The 14,720-nt window shown below is 47.7% G+C and overlaps 1 protein-coding gene across 1 annotated transcript; it reads left to right on the top strand.

Annotated features, from left to right (window-relative positions):
* Positions 1–10,384: 10,384 nt before the first annotated feature.
* Positions 10,385–13,591, top strand: LOC310863667 (DNA polymerase delta catalytic subunit-like; the record flags this gene model as incomplete). Its single annotated transcript, XM_083772163.1, has 1 exon — positions 10,385–13,591. The coding sequence occupies one exon, from the start codon at positions 10,385–10,387 to the stop codon at positions 13,589–13,591; it is 3,207 nt and encodes a 1,068-aa protein (XP_083628289.1).
* Positions 13,592–14,720: the final 1,129 nt, after the last annotated feature.

Below are 14,720 nucleotides of genomic sequence, written 5' to 3'. Positions count from 1 at the left end.
GAGCTCTCTATAGCCTATAGGTTGATGATGAATTGAGGACAATGGACCACAATCGGGGGCTTGTTTTGAATTTTTTTTGGGCCGTGGTACCGCTTTCAAAACTTGTTAAAGTATTCAAAGTATGCTAATCTAATTTGTATTGTCTTGTATTTCTCATTCTGGCAAAGCGTAAGCGTTGGCCAGTTCACATTATAAAATTAACTTTAGTCTCAATGTAGCTTTGGTTAATTAAATAACGGTTAAATAAATTAATTTATTGCCACTCTGAAGACTCACCTCTTCAGACTGCACGTTGGACCAATGGTTCCCAAACCTTTTCATTTCCCCCATATTGACACTAATTAGCCCATGGACCCCATTTGAAAAGATATGCCAGGGACCCCCATAAGAGGACATTTTTACGGCTCTAGCAGTGATTCTCAACCATTTTAACTTCAAGGACCCTCAGTTTGACATGCATTAGGCTATGGAGCAGACCCCCATTTAATGGCATTTCTACCTCAAAGTTAATTTAACTCTGAGAGTGTACAAATGGAACCATTGGTTCCATCTGAGTTACAGACCCATAAGGGTCCATTTGGTTCCAAACTATCATTTAGCTGGGGACCCCCTGGAACTCCCTCAAGGACCCCTGGGGGTCCCTGGATTTATAGCCTTGACAACCTAGCCTGGCTAATAAGCCAGACTCAAATCACACTGCAGGCAATTTTCTTTGCCAACGGCTGATTCGGTCTGGCTTATTAGCCAGGCTATTGACAACCATGCACGACATGCAGTTTTATGCAAGGGTTAAAAAAACGTTATGAATTTACAAATTTAATGTATTAATTATTTATTAATTATGTATGTAATTTTAGACAGATTCTATGTGTATTTGTTTAGCTGATGGCATGCAATAGTTTCTATAGTTTCAATGTACAGATGACATTTTTTATATTATATTGTGACGCTTTATTCTTGGTTTAATAGGATCATAGAATACAGAGTCAAGTCTTTTGGCATTCGAAGTACACACAATGTGTTTACCTTGCTTACTTTCAAGTAAAGCACTTTCTTTTTCATCCATCTTGAACCGCTTATCCGCAGTCGGGTCGTGGGAGCAACAGCTCCACCAGAGTGTTCCAGAATTCCCTCTCCACTTTCTTTTTTAAGAATAGGCTACAATTACATTTTATCCAGTCTGTATGGTAGAGTATGATACGATATAAATATAACTTTTTGTCTCCCTGCTCTTCTATTGAGACATTTAGATCAAGCACAAGGTCATTTTTCACCTCCTAGACCAAGATCAGGCACACATTTTAACCTGATGGTCGATTTCTCCACTGAGCAAACAGTCAGGCTCTGATCCGTGGTAAAAATGTCAGGACTTGCGCAGGAAACAATGAGGAAAGTTAGTTAGTGCAGCTTTAAGAAGCTTATGGATAAAGAGTGTCTGCTAAATGCCTAAATTGTAATTGTAGTTTGTAATAGACGCCAACAAAACCAAACATAAAATAATGCAGCGGCTCTGCCTCCAGCAGACTCAAATGACAGATTTGAACTATATTTACTGACCACAAAACTGTTATGAGTTCTTCAGCATGTATGATCAAAACAAAAAAACACATTGGAAAAAAAACAAACGCATTTTCTTAATATCTGCAATTTCAGGAACGCCGACAGGAGGCACCAAATGCTGGTCCAGGCCATATGTGGAAAAAAAATGCATGGAGCTACACAAGGAATTTCATTTCAGCAGCAGCGTGTGTTCCTCCAGGACACATGATACTAATGTAACTCTTCTAATTGATACATAGTCACTGAGGAGTCAGAACCAAATATGAACCCAGGGTAGAGGGGTTCAGTGAATGTTGTCTGGATGGTGAATAGGTGTGTCCGTGAGTCAGGACAAACTCTGTAGAATTTCAGAGTGCCAGCATCCCAGTCCAGATACACTCCAATTCTGTTGGAGATAGAGGGATAGAAAGGGACTTTAGTTATCTTCCTATTGTGCCGAATACTGTACCTTTTACAATGACAAACTTCATAACATTCCAGACTCCATGACCTGTCATTGAATCCCAAACCACAGTCAAAACCCAATCCTTTCCTGTTGATTCCTCTGTATGTCACTGATATAGAAACCCTTCCACTCCACTCTACGTCCCAGTAATAGCATCCGGTCAGACCCTCCCTACATACAACCTGTTCCCAGGAATCAAATCTGTCCTGATGTTCTGGATACGCCTGGTTCTCTCTAACACGCGTCACCTTTCTGTTGTTGTCAGACAGAGAGAGGTTTTTGTGTGCTGTGTTTGGGTCCAGTGTGAGCTCAGAGAATGAAACCTCTCTCCTACCGAACTCATCATGCTGCACCGGAGAGAGGAGTTGCACCAAAGACTGTTTATCTCTTGACAGTTGGGTCTTTTCCCCGTCCCATTTCCTCTTGTCATCTGCCCATTTACTTCTCTCGTCGGTCCTCTCGTCCCCCATACCTTTAATCCTGTCTTCAAGTTCCAGGACCGTCGCCTTCAAATCGGTTGTCAAGTTCTCAGTCTTCTGCTCTGAGGAAAGGATCTTCCGTGCCAAAGCCTCCTTTTCTTTGGTCAGTTGGATTTTCTCCTCCTCCCATTGCTTCTTCTCCTCCCTCGCGTCCTCCATGTTTTTCATCATGGATTCCATTCTCTGAACCTTGGTCTCCATCATCCTCATCTCATCCTTGATGTTGACGCTGTTCTGCTCGGCGGAGAAGAACTTGCGTGACAAGTCCTCGTTTTCTCTCACAAGTTGGAGTCTCTCCTCCTCCCATCTCTTCCTCTCCTCCCTCCTCTCCTCCATGATGTTGACGCTGTTCTGCTCGGCGGAGAAGAACTTGCGTGACAAGTCCTCGCTTTCTCTCACGAGTTGGAGTCTCTCCTCTTCCCATCTCCTCCTCTCCTCCCTGATGTTGACGCTGTTCTGCTCGATGGAGAAGGACTTGCGTGACAATTCCTCGTTTTCTCTCACAAGTTGGAGTCTCTCCTCCTCCCATCTCTTCCTCTCCTCCCTCCTCTCCTCCATAATGTTGACGCTGTTCTGCTCGGCGGAGAAGAACCTGCGTGACAAGTCCTCGTTTTCTCTCACAAGTTGGAGTCTCTCCTCCTCCCATCTCCTCCTCTCCTCCCTGATGTTGACACTGTTCTGCTCGGTGGAAAGGGACTTGCATGACAAGTCCTCGTTTTCTCTCACGAGTTGGAGTCTTTCCTCCTCCCATCTCCGCCTCTCCTCCTCCATGATGTTGACACTGTTCTGCTCGATGGAGAAGAACCTGTGTGACAAGTCCTCCTTTTCTCTCACGAGTTGGAGTCTCTCCTCCTCCCATCTCCTCCTCTCCTCCCTGATGTTGACACTGTTCTGCTCGGTGGAAAGGGACTTGCATGACAACTCCTCGTATTCTCTCACGAGTTGGAGTCTCTCCTCCTCCCATCTCCTCCTCTCACCCCTCCTCTCCTCCTCTATGCGTTCAATCGTCTCTTCCATTTTCTGGACCGTCGTTATCAATTCCGTTCTCATGTTCTCGTGCCTTTGCTCTGAGGAGATGAGCTTCTGCGCTAGAGCCTCTTTTTCTATCGACAGTTGCATTTTCTCTACCTTCCATTTATTCCGCTCCTCTGTCATCTCTCCCCGCAAGCTTTCGTCCTTATTCAAGGCCGTGATTTCTGTCGTCTTCATCTTGCTCTTGATGTGCTCGTTGTTGTCCTCGATGGAGAGGAACCTCTGTAATGAGTCCTCTTTTTCTCTGATAAGTTGGAATCTCTCTTCGTCCCAAAGCTTGCTAGTCTCGATCTTCTCCTCTTCCAAGTATTTAATCCACTCCTCCATTTTCCGGACCCTGTCCTCCGTCGTCCTTGTATTGCGATTCATGTCTTTATATTTCTGCTCTGCCGACTGGAGCTGTTTTGACAGAGCTTGTTTTTCTTTAATCAGATCGTGGAACCTTTGTGACAAATCCTGTTTCTCTTTAGTCAGTTGGACTATATCCACCTCCCTTTTCTTCCGATGCACCTTCCTGTCATCTTGCATGTCTCTAATCTTCACGTCCTTTCCCGGCACCGTGTTGTTTTTCAACGTGGTCTTCACGGTGTCACTGCATGTTTCCACGGCCGAGAGGAATTTTTTGGACAAGTCCTCTTTGTCTCTAGAAAGCTGGACTCTCTCCGCTTCCCAGTTCCTCGTCTCCCTCCTCCTCTCGTCCTCCATCTCTTTAAACCTCTGTTCTATCCTCGCAATCTTCATCTCAGTTGTCTTCATCATGTTATTCATGACTCCATTTTTCTGCTCTGCAGAGTTTAACTTTTGTAACAGAGACAGTTTTTCGTGAGATACTTGGTAGTACCTTTGTGACAGTGCATGTCTTTCTCTGATTAGTTCCGCTCTCTCCACCTCAAATTTATTTTTCTCCCCCTTCCTCTCTTTGTCTTTGCCTTTCATTTCTTCTTCCATTTTCTGGACCCGGGTCTCCCATTTCTTCTTGGACTCCTTCTTCTCCTCCTTGAGGATGTTAATCACCTTAGACCTCCTTTTCTTATCAAACTCCATGTCCTTAATCTTCTCTTCTTGCGATTTCTGCTTTTCAGTCAATGTATCTTTCATTTGTTTCCATTCTTTCCTTTTAATGAACTTCTTGTTGAGCTCTTCTATGGCTTTGCGTAGGGGCTTGTCTTGGCTTGCTTTGAAGAATTCTTTCCGCGGCTTCTCCAAAGTGAAGGTCCTTTCATTCTGGACTTGAGATGATCGAGAAGATCGACCGCTAATGTTTCCATATCCTTCTGTCGTTGCTTTGGAAATTAAACGTTTCTTCATTTCACAAAGTAAACTTTGCTATTTTAAAATGTGAACAGAGGTGCATGTATACTTATGGGTAAGTGCATGGCTGACACATTCATTTATTCCCAAATTCTCCAAAGTTTGTGAGTATTGAAGATGTCATGGTTGCTATGGTAGCAGATGTCAAATGCACTCACTAGTTCTAGAACTCTAGTGACCTGTTGGCCAACAGAACATAATGGCCAAATATGTTTCTAATACAGGAAACACCCACATACGCACGCACACACGCACGCACGCACACACGCACACACACACACACACACACACACACACACACACACACACACACACACACACCACACACACACGTCGCATCGCTGATCGGTCGACGGTCAATCCAATCAGGGATTGTGTGTTTTTGGTGGCGTCACCCGGCCAATCAGAGCGCAAGTTGGCAGCTTGCTGCGTATATCGGTGGGTTTGCTCGGCCAATCAGGGATTGGCTGATGACGTAATGTTGTAACTATCATTTTTTATTATGTTTGTTTATGGGTTTCGCGCACAAGTAGGCCAACTTGTGTGCAAAGCGCAAATTGGCAGCTCGACAGAGTGCATTTCTAGTTACTTGCGCAAGCAGAGCGCGCAAGTAACGTTGTTTGTCCGGTGCTCCAATGCGTATGCCGTGGCTGCATGATTTGAGAGTGACGTAATGAAGATATGTACCAATGCCAGGGTATAACTGGCTCTCCATAGTGACGTAATGAAGATATGTACCAATGCCAGGGTATAACTGGCTCTCGATAGTGACGTAATAAAGGTAGGTTTCAGATTACATACATGTATACATAGAGGCATTGGCTGGGCTTCCCGAACGCATTTAGTGCGACTTGTAGTGCCGCACATGTTCAGATGCCGCACACAGAAGCCTGTGAACATAGACATTCCGTGCATAGATGTGCCACACAATGGTAGGCCTCAGGTCTACCATTCTGAAATTTTATTTAATAATATTTGGACTGCTGGACAGCTGACAGTACAGTGAGTAAACCCAGAGATGGAAGATGTACTCCGTTCTCTACAATGCTTTACTTACTGTAAGTAAAAGTAGCAATACTGCAATGTTATTGCAATTGTATTCCTGTATATTGAGTCAAAGTACAAGTTCAAAATTGAAAATATAATATAAAGCCAAAATACTTAATTAGTTACTTTACACCTGCACTGTGTAAACCTAGTAATAGGGACTAACAATTAAGTAGTATAGGCAAGGTACGTTTATTTGTACAGCACATTTCAACAACGGGCAAATTCAAACTGCTTTACACAAACCGTAGTTAAAACCAAACGCAAATGAGAACAAACCAAAGGACAAATAAACAAACCATTATATTTACCACCAGCTCAGTGCATTGTGGTACACCAAGCTGCCTCACGCTACAGAAACAGGAGATAGGCTCCTGTCCTATGGGCCTCGTGGCTCGGTAAGCCTTACTTACTTAATATTATATTAACCATAAAACAATGGTGATAATTAATAGGGGCAACGATGTAAGACTATCAGGACATTAGACGAGAGGAAGAATGAATATAATATATATTAAACAGTGCAAATCCAAAACAAAAATGTGTTTCCATTATTTATTTATTATTTTGTGAGAAGCACTCAAAGAAAGAAAGAAAAAAGGCTTTATAAAAAAAAAAAAGATGAGTTAAATACTATTCCTCCTATCTTTGTCCAGTGGTATTCAGTAATTATCTGAATCCCAGTTGCCTTAAGAATGCCAGTGCTCTGTGCGTGGCGTGAGCTTAACCGCTTAAACCCTCTATTCTTGGTAAAACTTAGTTGGGTTACAACTGTACTTGGACCGCTTTTTCTGTCTATGCCAATTCTCTTCGCCAAAGTGTTAGATAGGCATGCTGCAGGGTTTATTATATCTGGTGCACAACCGCCTGACGGAGTCTCCTGGTGTTCTGTCCTCGTGTAGGTGGCTCAAAATCACAGTATCATCAGCATATATTACAATAGTCATAACATAGTAGTAGAGTGTTCAGTAGGTGAGACCAGCCTCTCCCATGTACTGCGCTTTGATTTCTGACAGTATCCCATTGACTTTCACATGCTGTGTCCTAATAGGTTAACAAATAATAAAACCATCTAATCAGGATAGTGTTGACACTTGCGTTGTTTGGAGATAACGTGCAAAAATACTGGATGGCGTCTTCAGTGCTGCGCTCATGCTTATATGTATACTTTGTCTAAGATTAGCTCAACTTCCCTCTTGAGCGAGAAGCCCCTGACTGCAGCTTGCAGATCGGGGAGGAGCTGATGGTGGGCGGAGTTAAACAGTGATTGTGGGTGTAGTTAAACCATCAACCCCTCCCATTCTGGGCAGGGTCGAACCATTTAAAAGTTCCCCCGCGGGCGTCCTACTGTTTCCGGGTACTACTAGCACTGACCCCATGAGTCGAAGCAGCAGTCAAACAACTTCAGCAAACAGCAGTTACTATTCTTACTTACAGTTACTATTCTGTCCCTATCGGCTTCGTAACTCGGACGGCGCTGAGTCGGGTCTGACGGCCTTCGCACCGCTCGGCACGGCGACTCGCTCGGCTAGCGCCTCGCTCGGCGGTGCCTCACGGGGCTCATGGCCGCCAGACACGGCGCGCCTCCGTACTTATGGGAGGGGTTGATGGTTTAACTCCTCCCACCATCAGCTCCGCCCCGATCTGCAAGCTGCAGTCAGGGGTACTAGTCTTGAGCAGGGACACTACAGATTTCTCAAAACATTTCATTACAATTCAAAGGTCAGGTCAAATCTAAAGGACAAAAAAAATCATTATCCACTATGGACTGACCTCCACAAAGTGTGAGTGTCTAACTCCAAGGGCCATTTCCAACCATCATGTGGCATCAAGAAGAAGTCTTGTGAATCAATACTCAAGTAAAGGTCATTTAGGTTGTTTGATTTTTTTGGGTGATAATTTGCTAAAGGCAGCCAGTGCTTTCCTGATGAGCTTCCTGAACTTCTTCCCTTTTGACTTTTTCACTGGTTGCCTCGTGCCATCTGGCTGTGAGGTCAGATGACCATTCTGTGAGTTCATAGCGGTCCCGGGCGACGAGGGGACTTGGCCGCCGTCACAGACATCCTTTTTCTTAACCGCGTCCTCTTCCTCCAGCTCTTTATGTAGAAAGCTCATGACTTCCCCCTTCAACGAAATCTGCTGCGGAGAGCGGAACTCCACGGGGACCACAGGCACCATGTCAATAGCCATCTCTGGAAGAGGTGCAGATTGACTGTGGCTTTCAGGACTGCGGTCAGCCACCGGAACCACCTCATGTACGGGTTTCTGCAACGCAGTCACTGCAGGGCTGCCGACAGAGGCCTCGTCATCTTCCTCGTCTTCCTCATATAATGTCTCCAGAGGTGGTCTAAATCCAGTCTCACTATCTATCGAGTAGTCATCCTCCTCACATAGGCCGACGATATAGGGGAGATATTTGAGGTGATCATTACTCATCGTTACATTCTCGCACGTGCACTCGTACTCGCACGGGCACTCGTGCTCACACTGGCACTCGTGCTCACACGTGCACGCGTACGTGGACAGGCACTCGTTCTCGCACATGCACTCATACTTGCACGGGCAGACGTGCTCACACGTGCACTCGTACTCGCACGGGCACTCATGCTTAGCTGTGATTGGAAACTCAGCATATGAACCCAGTTCTGAATCCATGTCTGAAGTTCTGTAGACTGCAGCCGCAGTTCGTGGTGGTGTGCTCTGTTTAGCGGTAGTATTATAGGATACCAGGAGATGACTCCTTCAGAATGTGAGTCAAGAGTTTTTATACTCCTGGCACAATGTATGACGTCAGAACTGTGCAATGACGTCTTCACAAAGAAGACCATATTATACCGTATATCTCTACCGGGCTGAAGTGGAGGTTATGTTTTCACCGTGTCTCTGTGTTTGTGTATTTATCTGTCTGCAGCTAATCTTGCAAGCGTGCACAAGGTCTATGGACTTTAATGTTTGTTTAGGGCAAATTATGATGTAATTTGTGCCAGCCAAGTCTACTTCGACTTTAATGTTAACATTTAAAGATATTTTTGGGCCCTTTTGCCTTTATTGATATAGATCACAGTATGTTGACAGGAAACGGGGAGAGAGATGGGGGGGAAGACACGCAGCAAAGGTTGTCGGGATCGGGACTCGAACCCGCGACACCTAGGCTGGATTACCAGCCTATAGGTGCCCTGACTGTTAGGCCGGCCCGGGCCGTTTAGGGTAAATTATGATGTAATTAAATTCGAGCCAGCCAAGTCTGTGAACTTTAATGTTTGTTTAGGGCACTAAATGACAACGTAAGACATCATCTGGCTGATATAAATACTGACCTCGCGGTGACCCTCACTTCACACGAGCGTGATTTTTATAATAATCTAAGACCCACCAGGGTGTGCTTTACTGTGTTTATCGGCACGACAGCATTGCTGCATGCAGGAATCAGCGCAGCGCTTATGGAACAGTTTGGGAAGGACCCTGCATGCTCTGTTCAACCTGACCTTCTCTCCGGCCGGAGGTCATGACTCCAGACCTGCTGGTGCTGATGAAGGCAGGCAGCCTGCTGCTGGAGAACAGAGAGGCTCAGGGACATGCACACTAGACATCAAAGGGGGCTTGCAGCTCTACTTCTGTGTGCTGCATTTTGAGGACCAAATTAATCAACAAAACCATGGAAACCATGGTAGTATAGTATAGTGAGCTCCACCAATGAGATACATGATGTAACGGCATCATCAACATCATCACTGCTAAGTCACCGAGACCGAGACGCCCCATCTGAGTGCCCTGTTGTTACAACAAGAACTGACTATTTTAATTATTTTTTAATGTTTTTTAAAACATGGCTAAAAAGATTAGGCATGAAGCGCCACGCAACAGAGGGCCGAGAGGCTTTCACTTATGTTGACCACAATAAGAGGTTTTCCACAATATAGTTCATTCACAGCTACCATATTTGGTTACAAATACCAAAAATCGAAACTTCATTATGGTAGTGATTTCTCTGGTTTGTTTGCATCTGATGCCGTGACGACTATAACTGAGTCATAGTGACATGAGCGTGATGACAGTGATAAGCATACCGCTAGGCACAGTATGAAGGGGAAAACACAGCTTGTGAGAAACATACTATTGAACCTTGGGGTGGACCAGCGACTCAACTCTTCTTCAGACATAGGGGGAAATACAGAACTGATTCATTGAGAACGTCTGTAGTTCTCATTGGCAAGACATCAATGTGGTTAAGGTTATTGGACACCACTGCAGCGAGTGTTTAGATAGATAGATAGATAGATAGATAGATAGATGACTACGCTGAAACTGTGCTCAGACAAACCTCCCAAGTATCAGAGCCATGGAGGCTACCACTTCGCCTGACATCCACCCTTCATCAGGCCCCCGTCGCAGACGCACCAGGGCTCCATTGAAGGGTGAACCCCAGGCCAAGGACCCCAAAGTGGGGGGTGAATGGGAGAACGGCCCGTCTGGATCTGAAGAGGAACTGGCAATGTTGGAAGAAGCAGGGATGGACACTGAAGACAGGGGAGAAGGACAGGCGGGTGGTCATGGTGTCATTCCCGTAAGCGACCTCTACTCTGCAGATGTCAGCCCTCACTGGAGGCGGCCTCACGCCCCTTCACTAGACCCTACTTCCGACACACTGGTTTTTCAGCAAATCGACCTGGACTACTATATAGGGGCGTCTGTCGCCAGTATGCCCGGTCAGGCGCAGGGAAATGTTCCCATCGTCCGCATGTTCGGCGTGACAGATGGCGGGAACAGCGTGTGTTGCCACGTTCATGGTTTCACACCTTACTTTTATGTTCCGGCACCCAGTGGTTTCACCACCGATTACTTGGGAGAATTCAAATGCGAGTTGAACTCGGCCGTGTTGAAGGACATGCGCCACAACGAGGATAACATCTGGCACGCGGTCCTGGCCGTGGACGTGACTCGCAAGGAGAACATGTACGGTTTCCAAGGGAAGAACGGGATCCGGGACTTCCTGCAGATTACCGTGGCTACGCCCCATCTCTTGGCCGCGACCAGGAGAGTCCTGGAGCAGGGCTTTAGGTTCGGACAATTCCCCTATCAGAGCTACGCCCCCTTTGAGGCCAACGTCGATTTTGTAATGAGATTCATGGTGGACTGTGATGTCGTTGGATGCAGCTGGGTGGAGCTGCCCAAAGGAAAGTACCAAGTGCGTGAAGATAGTAAGGATTCTGCAGACACGGATGGTGCCAGCTGCCCAGGGAAAGTGACCTGGTGTCAGTATGAGGTGGATGTTGGATGGAGGGATGTAATCAGTCACCCAGCAGAGGGGGAATGGCAGAGGATTGTGCCACTCAGGATCCTCAGCTTTGACATCAAGTGCACCGGAAGAAAGGGGATATTCCCGGAGGCGGACAAAGACCCCGTGATTCAGATAGCGTCCGTGGTGCAGAGACAGGGAGAGAAGGAGCCCTTTGTTCGCACGGTCTTCTCCCTGCAGTCCTGCGCAGGTATTGTAGGTGCTCAGGTACTATGCTTCGCCCAGGAGAAACAGCTCCTGCAGAGCTGGGCAGAGTTTGTGAGGACGGTGGACGCCGACATTGTCACCGGCTACGACATCCAGAATTTTGACTTTCCCTACCTGGTAAACAGGGCGCTCACTCTGAAGGTCACCACATTCCCCTACCTGGGCCGAGTGCGAGGCGTCAAGTCGGTCCTGAAAGACTCCATCTTCCAGAGTAAACAGACGGGCCGCCGGGAGAACAAGAACATGAATATGGAGGGTCGAATTCAGCTGGACCTGCTGCAGGTGCTCCTACGGGGCTACAAACTCCGCTCATACACACTGAACGCGGCCAGTTCCCACTTCCTGCAGGAGCAGAAGGAAGACGTCCGATATTCCGTCATCGCTGATCTGCAGGACGGCGATGAGCAGACACGCCAGCGCTTGGCCGTCTACTGCCTGAAAGACGCTCACCTACCTCTGCGTCTGCTGCACAAGCTGATGTGTGTCATCAACTACGTGGAGATGGCTCGGGTCACTGGTGTACCGTTATCCTACCTGCTCTCCAGGGGGCAGCAGATCAAAGTGGTCTCCCAGCTGCTGCGACAGGCAGTGAAACGGGGCATGGTCATGCCTGTGGTGAAGTCGCTGGGAAACGAGGAGTCCTACACCGGCGGTGCGGTTATTGAGCCGCAGAAAGGCTTCTACAGCGTTCCCATCGCTACGCTAGATTTCTCCTCCTTGTATCCGTCCGTCATGCAGGCTCACAACCTGTGTTACACCACGCTGCTGCTGCAGAAAGGATCCGTGGAGGAGCTCGGTCTGTCACAAGACGACTTCATCCAGACTCCTACCGGTGACCGGTTTGTCAGGAGGTCCGTGAGGAAGGGACTTCTTCCTGAGATTCTGGAGAACCTGCTGACGGCCAGGAAGAAAGCGAAAGCTGAGATGAAGAAAGAGACGGACCCCTTCAGGAAGCAGGTGCTGGACGGCCGGCAGCTGGCCCTGAAGACCAGCGCCAACTCTGTGTATGGCTTCACAGGCGCTCAGGCGGGCAAGCTGCCCTGCCTGGAGATCTGCCGGAGCGTCACTGGCTTTGGAAGGCAGATGATCGAGAAAACCAAGCAATTGGTAGAGTCCAAGTACACTGTCTCCAACGGTCATCGAGCGAACGCTAATGTGATTTACGGTGACACGGACTCTGTCATGGTGAAGCTGGGTGTGGCCACCGTTCAGGAAGCCATGGAGGTGGGCAGGGAGGCGGCTGAGTGGCTCTCCTCCCACTTTGACGCTCCGATCAGAATGGAGTTTGAGAACGTTTACTGCCCGTACCTGCTGATGAACAAGAAGCGATATGCCGGCCTCTCCTTCTCCTCCAGCGCAGACACGCACGACAAGATGGACTGCAAGGGCATCGAGAGCGTCCGCAGAGACAACTGCCCTCTGGTGGCCAACCTCGTCAGTGCGTGCCTGCGGAGCATCCTGGTGGAGCGGGACCCCCAGGGGGCGGTGGCCCGCGTCAAAGAGGCCATCTCAGACCTTCTGACCAACCGCGTTGACATCAGCCAGCTGGTCATCAGCAAGGAGCTGACCCGATGCACCCAGGAGTATGCCGGTAAGCAGGCGCACGTTGAACTAGCGGAGAGGATGAGGAGGAGGGACCCTGGCGGCGCCCCTCAGCTGGGAGACCGCGTCCCTTACGTCATGGTCAGAGCTGCAAAGGGAGCCGCGGCCTACATGAAGTCCGAGGATCCCATCTATGTTCTGGAGAACAACATTCCCATCGACACTCAGTACTACCTGGAACAGCAGCTGTACAAGCCGCTGCTGAGGATCTTTGAGCCCATCCTGGGTGAGACCAAGGCGGAGAGCGTTCTGTTCAGGGGCGAGCACACACGGTGTAAAACTCTGTCAAGTTACGGTTCGCGCGGGGGTATGATGGCGTTCGCTCAGAGGAGGAGCGCATGCGTGGGCTGCAAAACCGCGCTCAAAACGGACGCGGCCGTGTGCGACTTCTGTAAGGAGGAGGAATCTGAGCTGTATCAGAAGGAGGTCTTTCGTCTCGGGGCTCTGGAGGAACGCTTCGCCAGGCTGTGGACACAGTGTCAGCGCTGCCAGGGGTCCCTCCACCAAGACGTCCTCTGTACCAGCCGGGACTGTCCTGTCTTCTACATGAGAACCAAGGTCCAAAAAGACCTGCAGGACCAGAGCAAGCTGCTTGCTCGCTTTGGGTGGTGAGTGACTGCAGCGGTGGAAAGCAGTACATCTACTCAAGTACTGTACCTTTTCTTTACTTGAGTATTTCCATTTTCTTACACTGATTGATACCAAGGTAACAGCAACACGCTTGGGGCCGATTCATACTCCTATTTTAGAGCCGAATAAAAGTCGGTTCGGCGCTGTAGAGCCTACAATGTGACGTCATTTGAGGTTCGGGGGGGGGGGGGGGGGGGGGGGGTACCGTCCTAAAGTCGGCTCTTCGGTGCTACTGACAATTCTGACGAGCCGAAATCATTTCGGCACTACAGCGCCGAAACAGTGGTGAAATAGGAGTATGAATCGGCCCTTAGACTCGCAAGAACAGCCCATTTTGAAGAGTAACATAATCTTATCATATCTTTACATACCTCAATAGAATTATAGTGTGCACAAAACAATGATTACTTCCCTGAAGTAATCATTTTATAAAGGTCGTAATCATAATGGGAGAATTATAGTGTGCACAAAACAATGATTACTTCCCTGAAGTAATCATTTTATAAAGGTCGTAATCATAATGGTTGAAAATTTGCCCGCGGACCCCCATTTGAAAAGATATGCTGCAGGGACCCCAATAAGAGAAGATTTTTACGGCTCTTGCAGAGATTCTCAACCTGTGTAATTTCATGGACTCCCAGTTTAACATGTCTACAGACCCCCATTTAATGGCATTTCTATCTCTGGGAAATCCCCAATTTATATTATAAATTGGGGATTTTACAATATTATTGTAAAATCAATGTTAATTTAACTCTGAGAGTGTACAAGTGGAACCAAATGGACCTGTTAGGGTCCATTCGTACACTCTCGGAGTTACAGACCCACAAGGGTTCATTTTTGGTTCCAAACAATCATTTAGCTGGGGACACCCTGGAACTCCCTCAAGGACACCTGGGGCTCCCCGGACCCCACTTTGGGAACCATGCACTGACGTAGCCGGCCATTCCTTCTTATAATGTTCTATGGCTGCGTTTAAAAACCCATAGCCTGGAAGCATGATCGCGCTTCATTGGCCAGCAGGTTGCCCAGAGAAACAACCTAACTGTCTGGGCCTGGGAGGGAGGCGTGGCCTCTCATAGTGCGTGCTGCGTGCGTCCCACTGGCCTAT

The sequence above is a fragment of the Protomyctophum parallelum genome (assembly GCF_964188405.1).
Source record: "Protomyctophum parallelum genome assembly, chromosome: 8".
Classification (NCBI taxonomy): domain Eukaryota; kingdom Metazoa; phylum Chordata; class Actinopteri; order Myctophiformes; family Myctophidae; genus Protomyctophum; species Protomyctophum parallelum.
The sequence above is the reverse complement of the archived record's forward strand: the minus strand, read 5'-3'. Positions and strand labels throughout refer to the sequence as shown.